At 38.7% G+C, this 19,888-nt stretch overlaps 1 protein-coding gene across 1 annotated transcript; it reads right to left on the reverse strand.

Annotated features, from left to right (window-relative positions):
• Positions 1-101: 101 nt before the first annotated feature.
• Positions 102-8,958, reverse strand: LOC148977190 (uncharacterized). The gene is made up of 6 exons (XM_089117412.1): positions 8,801-8,958; positions 6,143-6,499; positions 5,791-5,892; positions 2,495-2,698; positions 1,766-1,938; positions 102-121 (listed from the first exon to the last, which is right to left on the reverse strand). Exons 1-6 carry the CDS (start codon positions 8,956-8,958, stop codon positions 102-104), a joined length of 1,014 nt encoding a protein of 337 aa, XP_088973538.1.
• Between the last annotated feature and the right edge of the window lie 10,930 nt (positions 8,959-19,888).

Consider the following 19,888-nt stretch of genomic DNA (forward strand, 5'->3'; position numbering starts at 1 on the left):
TAGTGGAAGCTCAAATATACTGCGTAACACCAGAATAAACCGCATTGGTTTTAGTGGAAGCTCAAACATACTGCGTAACACGAGAATGAACCGCATTAGTTTTAGCGGAAGCTCAAATATACTGCGTAACACAAGAATGAACCTCATTAGTTTTAGCGGAAGCTCAAATATACTGCGTAACACGAGAATGAACCTCATTGGTTTTAGCGGAAGCTCAAATATACTGCGTAACACACGAAGGAACCTTATTTAGTGGAAGCTCAAACATACTGCGTAACACAAGAATGAACTTTATTGGTTTTAGTGGAAGCTCAAACATACTGCGTAACACAAGAATGAACTTTATTGGTTTTAGTGGAAGCTCAAACATACTGCGTAACACAAGAATGAACTTCATTAGTTTTAGCAGAAGCTCAAATATACTGCGTAACACACGAAGCAACCGTATTTAGTGGAAGCTCAAATATACTGCGTAACACACGAATGAACTTTATTGGTTTTAGCGGAAGCTCAAATATACTGCGTAACACAAAAATTAACCTCATTGGTTTTAGTGGAAGCTCAAATATACTGCGTAACACAAGAATGAACCGCATTGGTTTTAGTGGAAGCTCAAATATACTGTGTAACACGAGAATGAAGCGCATTGGTTTTATTAGAAGCTCAAATATACTGCGTAGGGATGCACCGAATATTCGGCCGCCGAAAATCTTCGGCCGAAAATGGCCCAAAAGTGCATTTTCGGTTTTCGGCCGAAAGACTTTTATCACCGAAACAATACGGCCGAAATGTTGTGATGACGCAAACAGAAACCGCGATCTGCACGTGCTTGTCTGAAGCAACATCTGTGGTGTGGGCGTATTTCAGTGAATCTGAACCCGCGAGGAGACGGAAACCTTGTTTATCCACCTATATCTGCCCTAAACAATGCGCGCCGCCATGACGACGACTCGGGTTGCGAGCGGGTCAAGAGCGGTGCGCGCGCTGTCTGTGGAGACTCGCGCTGCGGAGGCAGGCGAAAGTATAAACAAGGCAGCGCGAGTCTCCACAGACAGCGCGCGCACCGCTCTTGACCCGCTCTTGAACTTTATTGGTTTTAGTGGAAGCTCAAATATACTGCGTAACACACGAAGCAACCTTATTTAGCGGAAGCTCAAATATACTGCGTAACACAAGAATGAACTTTATTGGTTTTAGCGGAAGCTCAAATATACTGCGTAACACACGAAGCAACCTTATTTAGCGGAAGCTCAAATATACTGCGTAACACGAGAATGAACCGCATTAGTTTTAGTGGAAGCTCAAATATACTGCGTAACACAAGAATGAACCGCATTGGTTTTAGTGGAAGCTCAAATATACTGCGTAACACAAGAATGAACCGCATTAGTTTTAGTGGAAGCTCAAATATACTGCGTAACACGAGAATGAACCACATTGGTTTTAGTGGAAGCTCAAATATACTGCGTAAAACGAGAATGAACCTCATTTGTTTTAGTTGAAGCTCAAATATACTGCGTAACACGAGAATGAACTTTATTGGTTTTAGTGGAAGCTCAAATATACTGCGTAACACAAGAATGAACTTTATTGGTTTTAGCGGAACCTCAAATATACTGCGTAACACACGAAGCAACCTTATTTAGTGGAAGCTCAAACATACTGCGTAACGCAAGAATGAAGCACATTGGTTTTAGTGGAAGCTCAAATATACTGCGTAACACAAGAATGAACCGCATTGGTTTTAGTGGAAGCTCAAATATACTGCGTAACACGAGAATGAACCTCATTTGTTTTAGTTGAAGCTCAAATATACTGCGTAACACAAGAATGAACCGCATTGGTTTTAGTGGAAGCTCAAATATACTGCGTAACACAAGAATGAACCGCATTGGTTTTAGTGGAAGCTCAAATATACTGCGTAAAACGAGAATGAACCTCATTTGTTTTAGTTGAAGCTCAAATATACTGCGTAACACGAGAATGAACTTTATTGGTTTTAGCGGAAGCTCAAATATACTGCGTAACACGAGAATGAACCGCATTAGTTTTAGTGGAAGCTCAAATATACTGCGTAACACGAGAATGAACCACATTGGTTTTAGTGGAAGCTCAAATATACTGCGTAAAACGAGAATGAACCTCATTTGTTTTAGTTGAAGCTCAAATATACTGCGTAACACGAGAATGAACTTTATTGGTTTTAGTGGAAGCTCAAATATACTGCGTAACACAAGAATGAACTTTATTGGTTTTAGCGGAACCTCAAATATACTGCGTAACACACGAAGCAACCTTATTTAGTGGAAGCTCAAACATACTGCGTAACGCAAGAATGAAGCACATTGGTTTTAGTGGAAGCTCAAATATACTGCGTAACACAAGAATGAACCGCATTGGTTTTAGTGGAAGCTCAAATATACTGCGTAACACGAGAATGAACCTCATTTGTTTTAGTTGAAGCTCAAATATACTGCGTAACACAAGAATGAACCGCATTGGTTTTAGTGGAAGCTCAAATATACTGCGTAAAACGAGAATGAACCTCATTTGTTTTAGTTGAAGCTCAAATATACTGCGTAACACAAGAATGAACCGCATTGGTTTTAGTGGAAGCTCAAATATACTGCGTAACACAAGAATGAACCGCATTGGTTTTAGTGGAAGCTCAAATATACTGCGTAAAACGAGAATGAACCTCATTTGTTTTAGTTGAAGCTCAAATATACTGCGTAACACGAGAATGAACTTTATTGGTTTTAGTGGAAGCTCAAATATACTGCGTAACACGAGAATGAACTTTATTGGTTTTAGTGGAAGCTCAAATATACTGCGTAACACAAGAATGAACTTTATTGGTTTTAGCGGAAGCTCAAATATACTGCGTAACACACGAAGCAACCTTATTTAGTGGAAGCTCAAACATACTGCGTAACACGAGAATGAACCGCATTAGTTTTAGTGGAAGCTCAAACATACTGCGTAACACGAGAATGAATCGCATTAGTTTTAGCAGAAGCTCAAATATACTACGTAACACACGAAGCAAACTTATTTAGTGGAAGCTCAAATATACTGCGTAACACAAGAATGAACTTTATTGGTTTTAGCGGAAGCTCAAATATACTGCGTAACACACGAAGCAACCTTATTTAGTGGAAGCTCAAATATACTGCGTAACACCAGAATGAACCGCATTGGTTTTAGTGGAAGCTCAAATATACTGCGTAACACGAGAATGAACTTTATTGGTTTTAGTGGAAGCTCAAATATACTGCGTAACACAAGAATGAACTTTATTGGTTTTAGCGGAAGCTCAAATATACTGCGTAACACACGAAGCAACCTTATTTAGTGGAAGCTCAAATATACTGCGTAACACAAGAATGAACCGCATTGGTTTTAGTGGAAGCTCAAATATACTGCGTAACACGAGAATGAACTTTATTGGTTTTAGTGGAAGCTCAAATATACTGCGTAACACAAGAATGAACTTTATTGGTTTTAGCGGAAGCTCAAATATACTGCGTAACACACGAAGCAACCTTATTTAGTGGAAGCTCAAATATACTGCATAACACAAGAATGAACCGCATTGGTTTTAGCGGAAGCTCAAATATACTGCGTAACACACGAAGCAAACTTATTTAGTGGAAGCTCAAATATACTGCGTAACACAAGAATGAACTTTATTGGTTTTAGCGGAAGCTCAAATATACTGCGTAACACACGAAGCAACCTTATTTAGTGGAAGCTCAAATATACTGCGTAACACCAGAATGAACCGCATTGGTTTTAGTGGAAGCTCAAATATACTGCGTAACACGAGAATGAACTTTATTGGTTTTAGTGGAAGCTCAAATATACTGCGTAACACAAGAATGAACTTTATTGGTTTTAGCGGAAGCTCAAATATACTGCGTAACACACGAAGCAACCTTATTTAGTGGAAGCTCAAATATACTGCGTAACACAAGAATGAACCGCATTGGTTTTAGTGGAAGCTCAAATATACTGCGTAACACGAGAATGAACTTTATTGGTTTTAGTGGAAGCTCAAATATACTGCGTAACACAAGAATGAACTTTATTGGTTTTAGCGGAAGCTCAAATATACTGCGTAACACACGAAGCAACCTTATTTAGTGGAAGCTCAAACATACTGCGTAACACCAGAATAAACCGCATTGGTTTTAGTGAAAGCTCAAACATACTGCGTAACACACGAAGGAACCTTATTTAGTGGAAGCTCAAACATACTGCGTAACACGAGAATGAACCGCATTAGTTTTAGTGGAAGCTCAAATATACTGCGTAACACAAGAATGAACCGCATTGGTTTTAGTGGAAGCTCAAATATACTGCGTAACACAAGAATGAACCGCATTAGTTTTAGTGGAAGCTCAAATATACTGCGTAACACAAGAATGAACCGCATTGGTTTTAGTGGAAGCTCAAATATACTGCGTAAAACGAGAATGAACCGCATTGGTTTTAGTTGAAGCTCAAATATACTGCGTAACACAAGAATGAACTTTATTGGTTTTAGCGGAACCTCAAATATACTGCGTAACACACGAAGCAACCTTATTTAGTGGAAGCTCAAACATACTGCGTAACGCAAGAATGAAGCACATTGGTTTTAGTGGAAGCTCAAATATACTGCGTAACACAAGAATGAACCGCATTGGTTTTAGTGGAAGCTCAAATATATTGCGTAAAACGAGAATGAACCTCATTTGTTTTAGTTGAAGCTCAAATATACTGCGTAACACGAGAATGAACTTTATTGGTTTTAGTGGAAGCTCAAATATACTGCGTAACACAAGAATGAACTTTATTGGTTTTAGCGGAACCTCAAATATACTGCGTAACACACGAAGCAACTTTATTTAGTGGAAGCTCAAACATACTGCGCAACGCAAGAATGAAGCACATTGGTTTTAGTGGAAGCTCAAATATACTGCGTAAAACGAGAATGAACCGCATTGGTTTTAGTGGAAGCTCAAATATACTGCGTAACACGAGAATGAACTTTATTGGTTTTAGTGGAAGCTCAAATATACTGCGTAACACAAGAATGAACTTTATTGGTTTTAGCGGAACCTCAAATATACTGCGTAACACACGAAGCAACCTTATTTAGTGGAAGCTCAAACATACTGCGTAACGCAAGAATGAAGCACATTGGTTTTAGTGGAAGCTCAAATATACTGCGTAACACAAGAATGAACCGCATTGGTTTTAGTGGAAGCTCAAATATATTGCGTAAAACGAGAATGAACCTCATTTGTTTTAGTTGAAGCTCAAATATACTGCGTAACACGAGAATGAACTTTATTGGTTTTAGTGGAAGCTCAAATATACTGCGTAACACAAGAATGAACTTTATTGGTTTTAGCGGAACCTCAAATATACTGCGTAACACAAGAATGAACTTTATTGGTTTTAGCGGAAGCTCAAATATACTGCGTAACACACGAAGCAACTTTATTTAGTGGAAGCTCAAACATACTGCGCAACGCAAGAATGAAGCACATTGGTTTTAGTGGAAGCTCAAATATACTGCGTAACACGAGAATGAACCTCATTTGTTTTAGTTGAAGCTCAAATATACTGCGTAACACAAGAATGAACCGCATTGGTTTTAGTGGAAGCTCAAATATACTGCGTAAAACGAGAATGAACCTCATTTGTTTTAGTTGAAGCTCAAATATACTGCGTAACACGAGAATGAACTTTATTGGTTTTAGTGGAAGCTCAAATATACTGCGTAACACGAGAATGAACCGCATTGGTTTTAGTGGAAGCTCAAATATACTGCGTAACACGAGAATGAACCGCATTGGTTTTAGTGGAAGCTCAAATATACTGCGTAAAACGAGAATGAACCTCATTTGTTTTAGTTGAAGCTCAAATATACTGCGTAACACGAGAATGAACTTTATTGGTTTTAGTGGAAGCTCAAATATACTGCGTAACACAAGAATGAACTTTATTGGTTTTAGCGGAACCTCAAATATACTGCGTAACACACGAAGCAACCTTATTTAGTGGAAGCTCAAACATACTGCGTAACGCAAGAATGAAGCACATTGGTTTTAGTGGAAGCTCAAATATACTGCGTAACACAAGAATGAACCGCATTGGTTTTAGTGGAAGCTCAAATATACTGCGTAACACGAGAATGAACCGCATTGGTTTTAGTGGAAGCTCAAATATACTGCGTAAAACGAGAATGAACCTCATTTGTTTTAGTTGAAGCTCAAATATACTGCGTAACACGAGAATGAACTTTATTGGTTTTAGCGGAACCTCAAATATACTGCGTAACACAAGAATGAACCGCATTGGTTTTAGTGGAAGCTCAAATATACTGCGTAACACAAGAATGAACTTTATTGGTTTTAGCGGAACCTCAAATATACTGCGTAACACAAGAATGAACCGCATTGGTTTTAGTGGAAGCTCAAATATACTGCGTAAAACGAGAATGAACCTCATTTGTTTTAGTTGAAGCTCAAATATACTGCGTAACACGAGAATGAACTTTATTGGTTTTAGCGGAACCTCAAATATACTGCGTAACACAAGAATGAACCTCATTTGTTTTAGTGGAAGCTCAAATATACTGCGTAACACAAGAATGAACTTTATTGGTTTTAGCGGAACCTCAAATATACTGCGTAACACAAGAATGAACCGCATTGGTTTTAGTGGAAGCTCAAATATACTGCGTAACACGAGAATGAACTTTATTGGTTTTAGTGGAAGCTCAAATATACTGCGTAACACGAGAATGAACTTTATTGGTTTTAGTGGAAGCTCAAATATACTGCGTAACACGAGAATGAACCGCATTGGTTTTAGTGGAAGCTCAAATATACTGCGTAAAACGAGAATGAACCTCATTTGTTTTAGTTGAAGCTCAAATATACTGCGTAACACGAGAATGAACTTTATTGGTTTTAGTGGAAGCTCAAATATACTGCGTAACACAAGAATGAACTTTATTGGTTTTAGCGGAACCTCAAATATACTGCGTAACACACGAAGCAACCTTATTTAGTGCAAGCTCAAACATACTGCGTAACGCAAGAATGAAGCACATTGGTTTTAGTGGAAGCTCAAATATACTGCGTAACACAAGAATGAACCGCATTAGTTTTAGTGGAAGCTCAAATATACTGCGTAACACAAGAATGAACCGCATTGGTTTTAGTGGAAGCTCAAATATACTGCGTAACACGAGAATGAACCGCATTGGTTTTAGTGGAAGCTCAAATATACTGCGTAAAACGAGAATGAACCTCATTTGTTTTAGTTGAAGCTCAAATATACTGCGTAACACGAGAATGAACTTTATTGGTTTTAGTGGAAGCTCAAATATACTGCGTAACACAAGAATGAACTTTATTGGTTTTAGCGGAACCTCAAATATACTGCGTAACACACGAAGCAACCTTATTTAGTGCAAGCTCAAACATACTGCGTAACGCAAGAATGAAGCACATTGGTTTTAGTGGAAGCTCAAATATACTGCGTAACACAAGAATGAACCGCATTGGTTTTAGTGGAAGCTCAAATATACTGCGTAAAACGAGAATGAACCTCATTTGTTTTAGTTGAAGCTCAAATATACTGCGTAACACGAGAATGAACTTTATTGGTTTTAGTGGAAGCTCAAATATACTGCGTAACACAAGAATGAACTTTATTGGTTTTAGCGGAACCTCAAATATACTGCGTAACACACGAAGCAACCTTATTTAGTGGAAGCTCAAACATACTGCGTAACGCAAGAATGAAGCACATTGGTTTTAGTGGAAGCTCAAATATACTGCGTAACACAAGAATGAACCGCATTGGTTTTAGTGGAAGCTCAAATATACTGCGTAACACACGAAGGAACCTTATTTAGTGGAAGCTCAAACATACTGCGTAACACGAGAATGAACCGCATTAGTTTTAGTGGAAGCTCAAACATACTGCGTAACACGAGAATGAACCGCATTAGTTTTAGCAGAAGCTCAAATATACTGCGTAACACACGAAGCAAACTTATTTAGTGGAAGCTCAAATATACTGCGTAACACAAGAATGAACTTTATTGGTTTTAGCGGAAGCTCAAATATACTGCGTAACACACGAAGCAACCTTATTTAGTGGAAGCTCAAATATACTGCGTAACACAAGAATGAACCGCATTGGTTTTAGTGGAAGCTCAAATATACTGCGTAACACGAGAATGAACTTTATTGGTTTTAGTGGAAGCTCAAATATACTGCGTAACACAAGAATGAACTTTATTGGTTTTAGCGGAAGCTCAAATATACTGCGTAACACACGAAGCAACCTTATTTAGTGGAAGCTCAAATATACTGCATAACACAAGAATGAAGCACATTGGTTTTAGCGGAAGCTCAAATATACTGCGTAACACGAGAATGAACTTTATTGGTTTTAGTGGAAGCTCAAATATACTGCGTAACACAAGAATGAACTTTATTGGTTTTAGCGGAAGCTCAAATATACTGCGTAACACACGAAGCAACCTTATTTAGTGGAAGCTCAAACATACTGCGTAACACCAGAATAAACCGCATTGGTTTTAGTGAAAGCTCAAACATACTGCGTAACACAAGAATGAAGCACATTGGTTTTAGTGGAAGCTCAAATATACTGCGTAACACACGAAGGAACCTTATTTAGTGGAAGCTCAAACATACTGCGTAACACGAGAATGAACCGCATTAGTTTTAGTGGAAGCTCAAATATACTGCGTAACACAAGAATGAACCGCATTGGTTTTAGTGGAAGCTCAAATATACTGCGTAACACGAGAATGAAGCGCATTGGTTTTAGTGGAAGCTCAAATATACTGCGTAACACGAGAATGAACCGCATTGGTTTTAGTGGAAGCTCAAATATACTGCGTAAAACGAGAATGAACCTCATTTGTTTTAGTTGAAGCTCAAATATACTGCGTAACACGAGAATGAACTTTATTGGTTTTAGTGGAAGCTCAAATATACTGCGTAACACAAGAATGAACTTTATTGGTTTTAGCGGAACCTCAAATATACTGCGTAACACACGAAGCAACCTTATTTAGTGGAAGCTCAAACATACTGCGTAACGCAAGAATGAAGCACATTGGTTTTAGTGGAAGCTCAAATATACTGCGTAACACAAGAATGAACCGCATTGGTTTTAGTGGAAGCTCAAATATACTGCGTAACACAAGAATGAACCGCATTGGTTTTAGTGGAAGCTCAAATATACTGCGTAAAACGAGAATGAACCTCATTTGTTTTAGTTGAAGCTCAAATATACTGCGTAACACGAGAATGAACTTTATTGGTTTTAGTGGAAGCTCAAATATACTGCGTAACACAAGAATGAACTTTATTGGTTTTAGCGGAACCTCAAATATACTGCGTAACACACGAAGCAACCTTATTTAGTGCAAGCTCAAACATACTGCGTAACGCAAGAATGAAGCACATTGGTTTTAGTGGAAGCTCAAATATACTGCGTAACACAAGAATGAACCGCATTGGTTTTAGTGGAAGCTCAAATATACTGCGTAAAACGAGAATGAACCTCATTTGTTTTAGTTGAAGCTCAAATATACTGCGTAACACGAGAATGAACTTTATTGGTTTTAGTGGAAGCTCAAATATACTGCGTAACACACGAAGCAACCTTATTTAGTGGAAGCTCAAATATACTGCGTAACACCAGAATAAGCCGCATTGGTTTTAGTGGAAGCTCAAACATACTGCGTAACACACGAAGGAACCTTATTTAGTGGAAGCTCAAACATACTGCGTAACACGAGAATGAACCGCATTAGTTTTAGTGGAAGCTCAAATATACTGCGTAACACGAGAATGAACCGCATTAGTTTTAGCGGAAGCTCAAATATACTGCGTAACACGAGAATGAACCGCATTGGTTTTAGTGGAAGCTCAAATATACTGCGTAAAACGAGAATGAACCTCATTTGTTTTAGTTGAAGCTCAAATATACTGCATAACACGAGAATGAATCGCATTGGTTTTAGCGGAAGCTCAAATATACTGCGTAACACAAGAATGAACCTCATTAGTTTTAGCGGAAGCTCAAATATACTGCGTAACACGAGAATGAACCTCATTGGTTTTAGCGGAAGCTCAAATATACTGCGTAACACACGAAGGAACCTTATTTAGTGGAAGCTCAAATATACTGCGTAACACAAGAATGAACTTTATTGGTTTTAGTGGAAGCTCAAACATACTGCGTAACACACGAAGCAACCGTATTTAGTGGAAGCTCAAATATACTGCGTAACACACGAATGAACTTTATTGGTTTTAGCGGAAGCTCAAATATGCTGCGTAACACAAAAATGAACCTCATTGGTTTTAGTGGAAGCTCAAATATACTGCGTAACACAAGAATGAACCGCATTAGTTTTAGCGGAAGCTCAAATATACTGTGTAACACGAGAATGAAGCGCATTGGTTTTATTAGAAGCTCAAATATACTGCGTAGGGATGCACCGAATATTCGGCCGCCGAAAATCTTCGGCCGAAAATGGCCCAAAAGTGCATTTTCGGTTTTCGGCCGAAAGACTTTTATCACCGAAACAATACGGCCGAAATGTTGTGATGACGCAAACAGAAACCGCGATCTGCACGTGCTTGTCTGAAGCAACATCTGTGGTGTGGGCGTATTTCAGTGAATCTGAACCCGCGAGGAGACGGAAACCTTGTTTATCCACCTATATCTGCCCTAAACAATGCGCGCCGCCATGACGACGACTCGGGTTGCGAGCGGGTCAAGAGCGGTGCACGCGCTGTCTGTGGAGACTCGCGCTGCGGAGGCAGGCGAAAGTATAAACAAGGCAGCGCGAGTCTCCACAGACAGCGCGCGCACCGCTCTTGACCCGCTCGCAACCGGAGTCGTCGTCATGGCGGCACGCATTGTTTAGAGCAGATATAGGTGGATGAAACAATTAAAAATTATAAATAAGACTCGCGCTGCGGAGGCAGGCGGGAGTAAACAAGGCAGCGTGAGTCTCCACAAACAGCGCGTGCACCGCTCCAAACGGTCGAGGCGTTTATACTTGACGCGCTCTCCGTTGTACTATTCCTTGAAACGACAGGGGACGACTCAAGTAACTGTCCTCTAACCATCAGGAATCGGTGAGAAGAAGACAGATAAATACATGATGTTTATTTTTTAGTTTTCCACCACCAATACAAAAATAATCATGTAAAACCCAGTAAACCCTGAGATTATTACTTGTGAGATTACAAAAAAATATGTATGTGGGAACATGTATGTATAGAACTAAATTAATGCTCTCTTAAATATTTTCTACATTCACTAAACATGTTTCATTAAGTTTCATGTACATTTGTATTAAACATGGACCATTGTTCATTTAAAAAGGCTTTTTATGCTATTGTATGCTAAATTTTTAAAATGTAACTAATTTAGACATGCAAACTGGGTGCTAGTGTGATGAGAAGTTTGCGCTCGGCTTTGTTTTTTAGAGAACATTTCATTTTAAAACCTTTCTGCAGGCCAGTAGATTATTATTTAGTGTACACATGAGTGGGGTCAAGTTAAACATTTTAGTTTGAATTTTATTTTATACTGTGCATTGTGCTAAATAAATATTTGCATAATTTGTAATTGATTTATTCTTTGAAAATGTTATATTAATTTATGCAATTGCAATGCCTTGATTTTAGTAAAGTTTGTACACATTCATAGCCATAAATGCAATGATACTACTAATAATTGTTATAATTAACTAATAATAATTACTAATAATAATTTCTTTCGGTGTTTCGGTTTTCGGCCTTGGTTTCCTCTTTTTCGGTTTTCGGTTTCGGCCAAGAATTTTCATTTCGGTGCATCCCTAATACTGCGTAACACACGAAGCAACCGTATTTAGTGGAAGCTCAAATATACTGCGTAACACACGAATGAACTTTATTGGTTTTAGCGGAAGCTCAAATATACTGTGTAACACGAGAATGAAGCGCATTGGTTTTAGTTGAAGCTCAAATATACTGCGTAACACGAGAATGAACTTTATTGGTTTTAGTGGAAGCTCAAATATACTGCGTAACACACGAATGAACTTTATTGGTTTTAGTGGAAGCTCAAATATACTGCGTAACACAAGAATGAACCACATTAGTTTTAGCGGAAGCTCAAATATACTGTGTAACATGAGAATGAAGCGCATTGGTTTTATTAGAAGCTCAAACATACAGTATTTGTGTTCTGAAGATGAAGCTCAAACATATTTGTGTTCTGAAGATGAACTAAAGTCTTACTGTACGTACACACTACTGCTGACTTGAGCTGCAAAGACGCTCTGGCCACCCTGTCAAGGACGCTAGTCAAAAAATACGGAGAAGTTTGCAGATGCTTTGGCCGCTGTGAAGTAGCAGTTCGATCATGGGAGAAGAGAAGTGTCACAACATGAAATGTTTAATGCATTTCTGCATGAAACAGAATGCATTGACATTAGAAACCTTATAAATAACATTTTTATACCAGTTTTGGTCACATTTGGTCAAAAAAAAAAAAAAAAAAAGACTAATTAGCTATTATTATTATTTGCATCTAGTACCGTTGTCTTGAGCAAATAAATTGCATTCCCGCTTAAAACGAGCATTCGTAAATTTTCCAATAAAAGTTGCGCTCATCCTCAAGTAAGTATCACTGGATCATTATGGATCATCGCAAAGTTGTGGTGTTTGGTGTAACTATATTGTTTTTGTTTTTTTTGTGGAGACGACCAATGTTTTCATAACTGATGTTTTGGTAGGGACAAAAGTTTACATCGTATGTTTCTCCGGAATCAGCCAGTGCGAAGGACGTCTATATTCCGATAGGTTGCTGGTGTTTTGGCGCTGCTTGCAGCTGAACCGCATCATATCTCATTACCGTAAAGTTGAGCTACTTTCAGCTACTTTCTAAATGCTCAAAACTGGATGGATTTGATGCTCCTCGCAGCTGAGAGAAGCCAGCCTCCATTGAAAATGAATGACTTCCGGTAACTGTGGAAGCTCAAGTCGGCGGCGGTGTGTACGTACAGTTATGTGTTTGGAACGACATGACCGTGAGTAATGAACTAAATATATTCAGCCATGAATTTACTCATTTCCATCTATGGTGTGAGGCTATGGTGTTTGGAGTTGTCGTGAAAAGCTCTCTTGATCCCGAGGAGCGCTCATGACACGCTGCTGTCCGTGATTACCATACCACAGCAGTGCCATTGTAGATCTTTACTGCAATTTGCATTCCTTCCTGATAAAGTGATGATCACTCGACAGAGAATCTGGCCTCAAAGGAAGTGACCTCAGGGCCTGATGGCATCTCCTGATTAGAGGGAAACTTGCTGCATAATGTTTTAATTCACATCTGTGTGCCCTCTCTTTACACTGCCAATTTCTGTCTTCCTGTTCTCTCGCTCTCTGCATCCTTTCTTCAAGTATCTCCTCAATCCTCCACTTATTCGCTTTCACTGTCCCTCTGTCTACATACTTCAAGCCCCCGTGTTTAATCTTTCCTCATCCCTCCCTTCCTCTATTTCTTTATCTCTTGCTCTCTCTTCCCTCACTTTGTAGTGCTCCTGGCATCCTTATCATGAAATGATCATGTCTTTGTGATGAAAGGAACTGCCTTCATTTCCACAGGAATGTGCCCCTCTCAGTGTCCATATGGAAACACTTGCCAGACAGATTGGTTCTGTTTTTTGCTCTTCCCTAGAGCATCAGACACGACTAGTCATGTTGTACATGTCCAAAATAGAGTGAAATTTGGAGAAGGAAAGAGAGCGATAAGCAAATAGAAGACTTTTTTTTAATTATTAAAATAACACAAAATGTCAATGCACCTTAAACCAAACTAAACTGGCTGATTGTCTTAGCTGGTGTTCCAGCCCTGTCAGGATGGTAATGTTGGACGTTTTTTTAGCATGGCAGTGGCAAAAAAACAAAAAAGTGGCAAAAATGTCACATTTTGCTGACCAATACAAAATGTGATTTTCACCAAAACAATCAACTAGTTTTAAGGGATAGTTCACCCAACAATGAAAAATCTGTCATTAATTACTCATCCTCATGTCGTTTAAAACCCTTGAGACTTTTGTTCATCTTTGGAACACAAATTAGGACTTTTTGATGAAATCTGAGCGCTTTTTGTCCATCCATTGACAGCTACAGTACTACAACTTTGACGCTTCAAAAAGTTCATAAAGAGATCATAAAGGTGTCTTCAAATTTGTCTTCTCGATCGCTTTATATAATGAAAGGATTTAATTTAGGACTTTAATATGTATATTCAGGTGTGTATTAGTGTTATAAATCTGAATATATATATATATATATATGATTTAGGTAAACTGACTTATACAGTACATTATGAATGTGACCAATTAGTTAAGGAGCTCTCAACTCAGGGCCCTCAAGGCCCACTTTTTTTTCTGACGAGTTTAGTTCAAACCATATCAAATATATGGCTAATCAAGGTCTTCAGGACTATTAGAAAGTTACAGGAAGGTGAACTTGAGCAAGGCTGGAGCTAAAGTGGAGCTCAATGGCCAGGGTTGTGTGCAACAAATGAGATTTAAAAAAATAAATAAAATAAAAGTAAAAAAAAGTTGAAAGTTAGGCTAATAATAACACGTTGCATTTAATACGGCCTGATTATGTCATTTTTTTAAGTTACATAGCCTGCCTCCAGTTTTCCTTAACTTGACTAATTAAGAGGGGCTATTTGACCAGCATATCTTCAAAATGTCCGTAAAACGAGAACTCTGCCGGTCACTTTTTTTTCTAGCGGAAACTCTGACACACTGACAAAGTTATAAATGCAATACTTTTGTTTTTGACCCCTTTTTTTTCATGAGCTGACCTCAAATATCTCATCTTTTTATATGTACATAAAAGGGCTATTTCTCTCAAATATTCTTCACAAATCTGTCAAAAGGCGGGCGTACACGGTACAAATTCTGATGGTCGGAAGATCGTATGTCCAGCCACACTTTACGAGTGAGTTTATCCGAAAATTGTACGGAGGCAGTGATATACGACACGATTTTACGACCGTTTAAGTTTCGCGCTAAAAACTCTCTTATAACTGCATATAAAATATTGATCCAAGCTGTGATTATTTTGCTATAGGCTCGTTTTCAGCACCGGGAAACGGACGTCCGGTAACCCTTGTGTGTGTTACAGTAGGCAACACATTAAAAAATAAAATTTCAAGCTCTCTGAATGATTAATTAACCGTTTAAACCACCTGTTTGCGATTAATTTTGCTGTGAGGAAGCTATAGCGCAGTGAACGGGGCTTGAGTAAGCTTGAGCGCGTTGTGAGTGAGGGCGCCAGATCCCGTGTTGTCAGATCCACATAATGGAAAGGTGACAGTATCTGGACTTGTTTTTTGGATTAATGTCACACTTTAGGAAGTTATTAAAGTGGTTCATAATATATTAATCTTATTTCCAAAACACAAGCTTTGAACTTATTTCAGATTTTTAGATAATTTCTTTGTTTTGTTAGTTTTTGCTTGTTTCGTAGCAATATCTGGCAACATTGTTCTGTCGGCATTAATAAAAAAAAGCTTAGGCTGTAGACAAACTGTAATTGCTTTTAGGAAGATACAAATGTAATGATCACCGTGACGTGTAAGAATCTGTAAGAAATGCATAACACTATCAAAAACAATAGCATAATAGCAGATGTTTCAGAATGAAATATGCCAAGTACTGGCCAGTAGGAACAAGGCAGATGCTGTTTAGTTAACGTTTCACAAAGTCATCATAAAAACAGTAATTGAAGCAGTGTTTCTAGTAGTCCACACCATTTTTGTCTTTCTTCTGTGGATTTCCTCAGCTCCTGATTGGTCAAGTTCAGATAGATCGACAAATCGGCTCATCCAACCGCACACACCTCGTGAATGCAAGCCGACAGCTCCCGAACTTTTTAGACATGCTTAAAAATAATCGGGAGGTCGAGAGGTGCTCGGCTCGGCTTGTATCTTCCTCGCACACGATACGACCCGCAACATGCGAGCATAACCGATTTACATGTGATTTCTCCTGAGTGAAAAAAATCATCTGCGAGCTCGTAAAACAGCAAAAAAAAAAAGGCACCGTGAACGCCCGCCTTCTAAATCTGTGTGAGCACTTCTTTACTGAGATAATCCATCCACCTCTCAGGTGTGGCATATCAAGATGCTGATTAGACATGATTATTGCACAGGTATGCCTTAGGCTGGCCCCAAGCCCACTCTAAGGCTATGTTTACACAGAAACGATTCTGAAGAGAAAACGCAAAAGTGGCATTGCGTCATCTTTTTTTATTCTGCGTTTAGACGAGTGTTTTGTGTGGGAAATCCGCGTGCAAATGGAGACGCAAAAGTGTGTGAAATTCAATGTAGTATGCACTTCAGGCGGCTAGGAGTGCATACTACAACAACACCAAGTCCACGCGCCTGCGTACAACTTTCACCGTCAAGCAGACTTTTGCGTTTTTACCGTTTACACGGGAACGCGGCGGTGGAGCGTTTTTAGATTTCCACTCTGGAGGGTGGTTTCACTTTTTTGCGTTTTTGAGCCTCAAAAACGCCGTCGCCGTGTAAACGAAAGGCACATCCGATAAAATATTTTTACGTTTTCACCTGCAAGCGTTCTCGTGTAAACAGGGCCTAAAATGTGCAGTTTGACTGTATTGGGGAGTCAAAAAAAAAGCTGATTGTGGCCTGTGGAATGTTGGTCCACTCCTCTTCAATGGCTGAGTGAAGTTGCAGGATATTGACAGGACCTGGAACAAGCAGTTGTATATGCCAATCCAGAGCATCCCAAACACATTTATTCAAGCTGACTGCAGGAATGTCCAGAACTGTTGACCGTGAATTTAATGTTCATTTCTCTACCATAAGCCGTCTCCAAATGAGTTTCAGAGAATTTGACTGTACATCCAACGGACCTCACAACCGCAGACCATGTGTAACCACACCAGCCCAGGACATCCACATCCAGCATCTTCACCTCCAAGATCATCGGAGACCAGCCACCTGGACAGCTGAAGCAATTAGTTTGCATAACCAAAGAATTTCTGCACACACTGTCAGAAACCATCTCAGGGAAGCTCATCTGCATGCTCGTCGTCCTCCTCGGGGTCTCGACCTGACTGTGGTTCGTCGTCGTAATCGACTTGAGTGGGGAAAATGCTTACATTCGATGGCGTCTGGCACTTTGGAGAGGTGTTCTCTTCACGGATGAATCCCGTTTTTTTTTTTTTATTGTACAGGGCAGATGACAGACGATGGGGTCGTGTGGGTGAGCAGTTTGCTGATGTCAACGTTGTGGTTCGAGTGGGCCATGTGGGGTTATGGTGTGGGCAGGCATATGTTATGGACAACAAACACAGGGATTTTGAATGCATAGAGATTCATAGCCCATTTTAGTGCTATTCATCCACGACCATGATAATGCACAGCCCCATGTTGCAAGGATCTGAACACAATTCCTGGAATCCGAAAACATCCTAGTTCTTGCACGACCAGCATACTCATCGGACATGTCACCCATTGAACATGTGTGGGATGTTCCACGTCCTGCCAATAGACCCTTTTACAGTTGGTAAACATGGTGACGTTTTTTTGTGGGCGGAGCTTAGGCGGAGGCAAAAAAATCCGTCTGGCCGCTTCACTAACGCTAGTTAGCAAGGATTGTTAGCTTGTTTTTTAACAATGACTGGAGAAAATCCGATATTATCTTTATGTGTAAGCCTAAGGTCACTCTGTGTCCAGGACCGCGATTGTTATTTCCAAAAGTTATTTTTAACGGACGGAACCAGATTGGCCGACCCGTAGCCGCCTACACACTCACTCAATGCATGGACGATCTGACAGGATTAACGTACGTTACCTCGGTTGAGTGGCCTGGATTCTAACTTACACCTACCTTATACAGAAACCGATCGTAAAGAGAAACTGAGGGCATATAAATCTTTAGATGCCTATATGGTCCTGTACAAGACTTGTGTGTATGATCCGCAGTTCTGCTGAGCCAGCGCCGAGACCACGACAATGTAAAGAGTGACATTACAGTGCGATTTTAATGATGTGAATATTTTCTAGAAATAAAAGTTCCAGATACAGCATATTCATTTTTCATCAATTCTTGCACCAAACAACACAACAAGATGACATTTAATAATAGTAACAATTATTTAAGCTCCTTATTATGTAGCCGAATCTGTGCTGTTTTGCATTGACCGCCTCCAGTTTTCACTTTGTTTTGCCTCCAGCTAGCGCCGTGACGTCGGCGCAAAAAGGGGTCTATATCCTGACTTGCTGCTCAAGAAACATTTCTTATTAATATTAATGTTGAAAACAGTTGTGCTGCTTAATCATTTTTATGAAAACAGTGACAGATTCTTTGAAGAATAGAAATGTCAAAAGAACAGCATATTTGAAATAGAACATAATAAAATGTCACATTCGATCAACTTAATGCATCCTTGCTGAATAAAAGTATTCATTTCTTTCAAAAACAAAAATCTTACTGACCTCAAACTTTTGAATCTTAGTGTATACATTGATATAAAGAGTGGCTTCAGTACTTATTTGGGCCACTGTTAAGTTTTTCACATATACTGAAACAGACGGAATAATCTGTGAGTTCAGAGGTGTGAAAGTCGTGGTTTGCTCCTGTAATCGTCCAACAGCTGAGCGAACAGAATTCTAATGTGTGGTCACCTGACGCAGTCTAGGGTTGCAACGGTATGAGATTTTCACGGTATGATAATCGTCTCAGAAAATATCACGGTTTCACGGTTTCACGGTATACGATATTAAAACTATCATTATTATAATCAGCATCAGCTACAATGGCCCTTAAATGAATAAAAACAGATATTGTTTTTGGTTGAACATGGTTTATTGTAACAAAGGTTTTTTCAATAGAGTCTTTATGAAATGTATATTTATTTCCTCAGAAATTCTGGGTTGTCTGAAATAACTGATCTGGATTCTGTGATTGAATACAAAATGTATTTTTGAGAATGCAATCAGATAAAATGTAACAACTTTAGTTTGTCTACACAAGAGAAGTTTAATAAATTAAAACATGGACAAAAAAACTATACACAATAGTAATATATTTTAATCATAGGCTAAACCAAACTTTTTTTTTCCAGGTTGGGGAGAGCGGGGCACAACCTAACGCTTTTTGCTTTTGGCTCAATTAATTAAAAAATAATTAGGTTAGATTAATACTTTTTTTTACACAAGCAACATGCACATCTCTGCTACAAATGAACACTTAAAGTTTTTTTCTAGGACCTACCATTTTCGTACAGTTGGACTGAAAGTGACAGAAGTGCAAATGTTACAACTTACCCCATATGCGGGGTTAATTGTAACAGAGAGAGGGGTTAGTTGTAACACTTGTGTGTAACACACATAATTCAGTACTATTTTATTTGTATAGTTTGATATTGTTTGTGCATCTGTATAGACAGATATCCATACATATCCCTCATCCAATCATCCTTCTATTATAGATCAATATCATGGATAGAGACATAGAAAAGGGCTGCATAGTTTTGCAATAAATAATAATAAATAAAATTATAAATATTGTAATTAATTAATAATTAGTAATTAAAAAATAATTGTAATATTGCAATTAAATTAGATTTGTGTGTGGCAGCTGCATGATGTACAATTATTATTATTATTAATAATAACAGTAATGATAATACAAATTAGCTTAAAATAAAAATTTAAAGGGTTTATTGCATTAATAACAGGCCATATTTTTAATAAATAAACAAGTTATTATTCATAGAACACTAAA

The sequence above is a fragment of the Pimephales promelas genome, chromosome 11 (genome assembly GCF_988280905.1).
Source record: "Pimephales promelas chromosome 11, fPimPro1.hap1.1, whole genome shotgun sequence".
Classification (NCBI taxonomy): domain Eukaryota; kingdom Metazoa; phylum Chordata; class Actinopteri; order Cypriniformes; family Leuciscidae; genus Pimephales; species Pimephales promelas.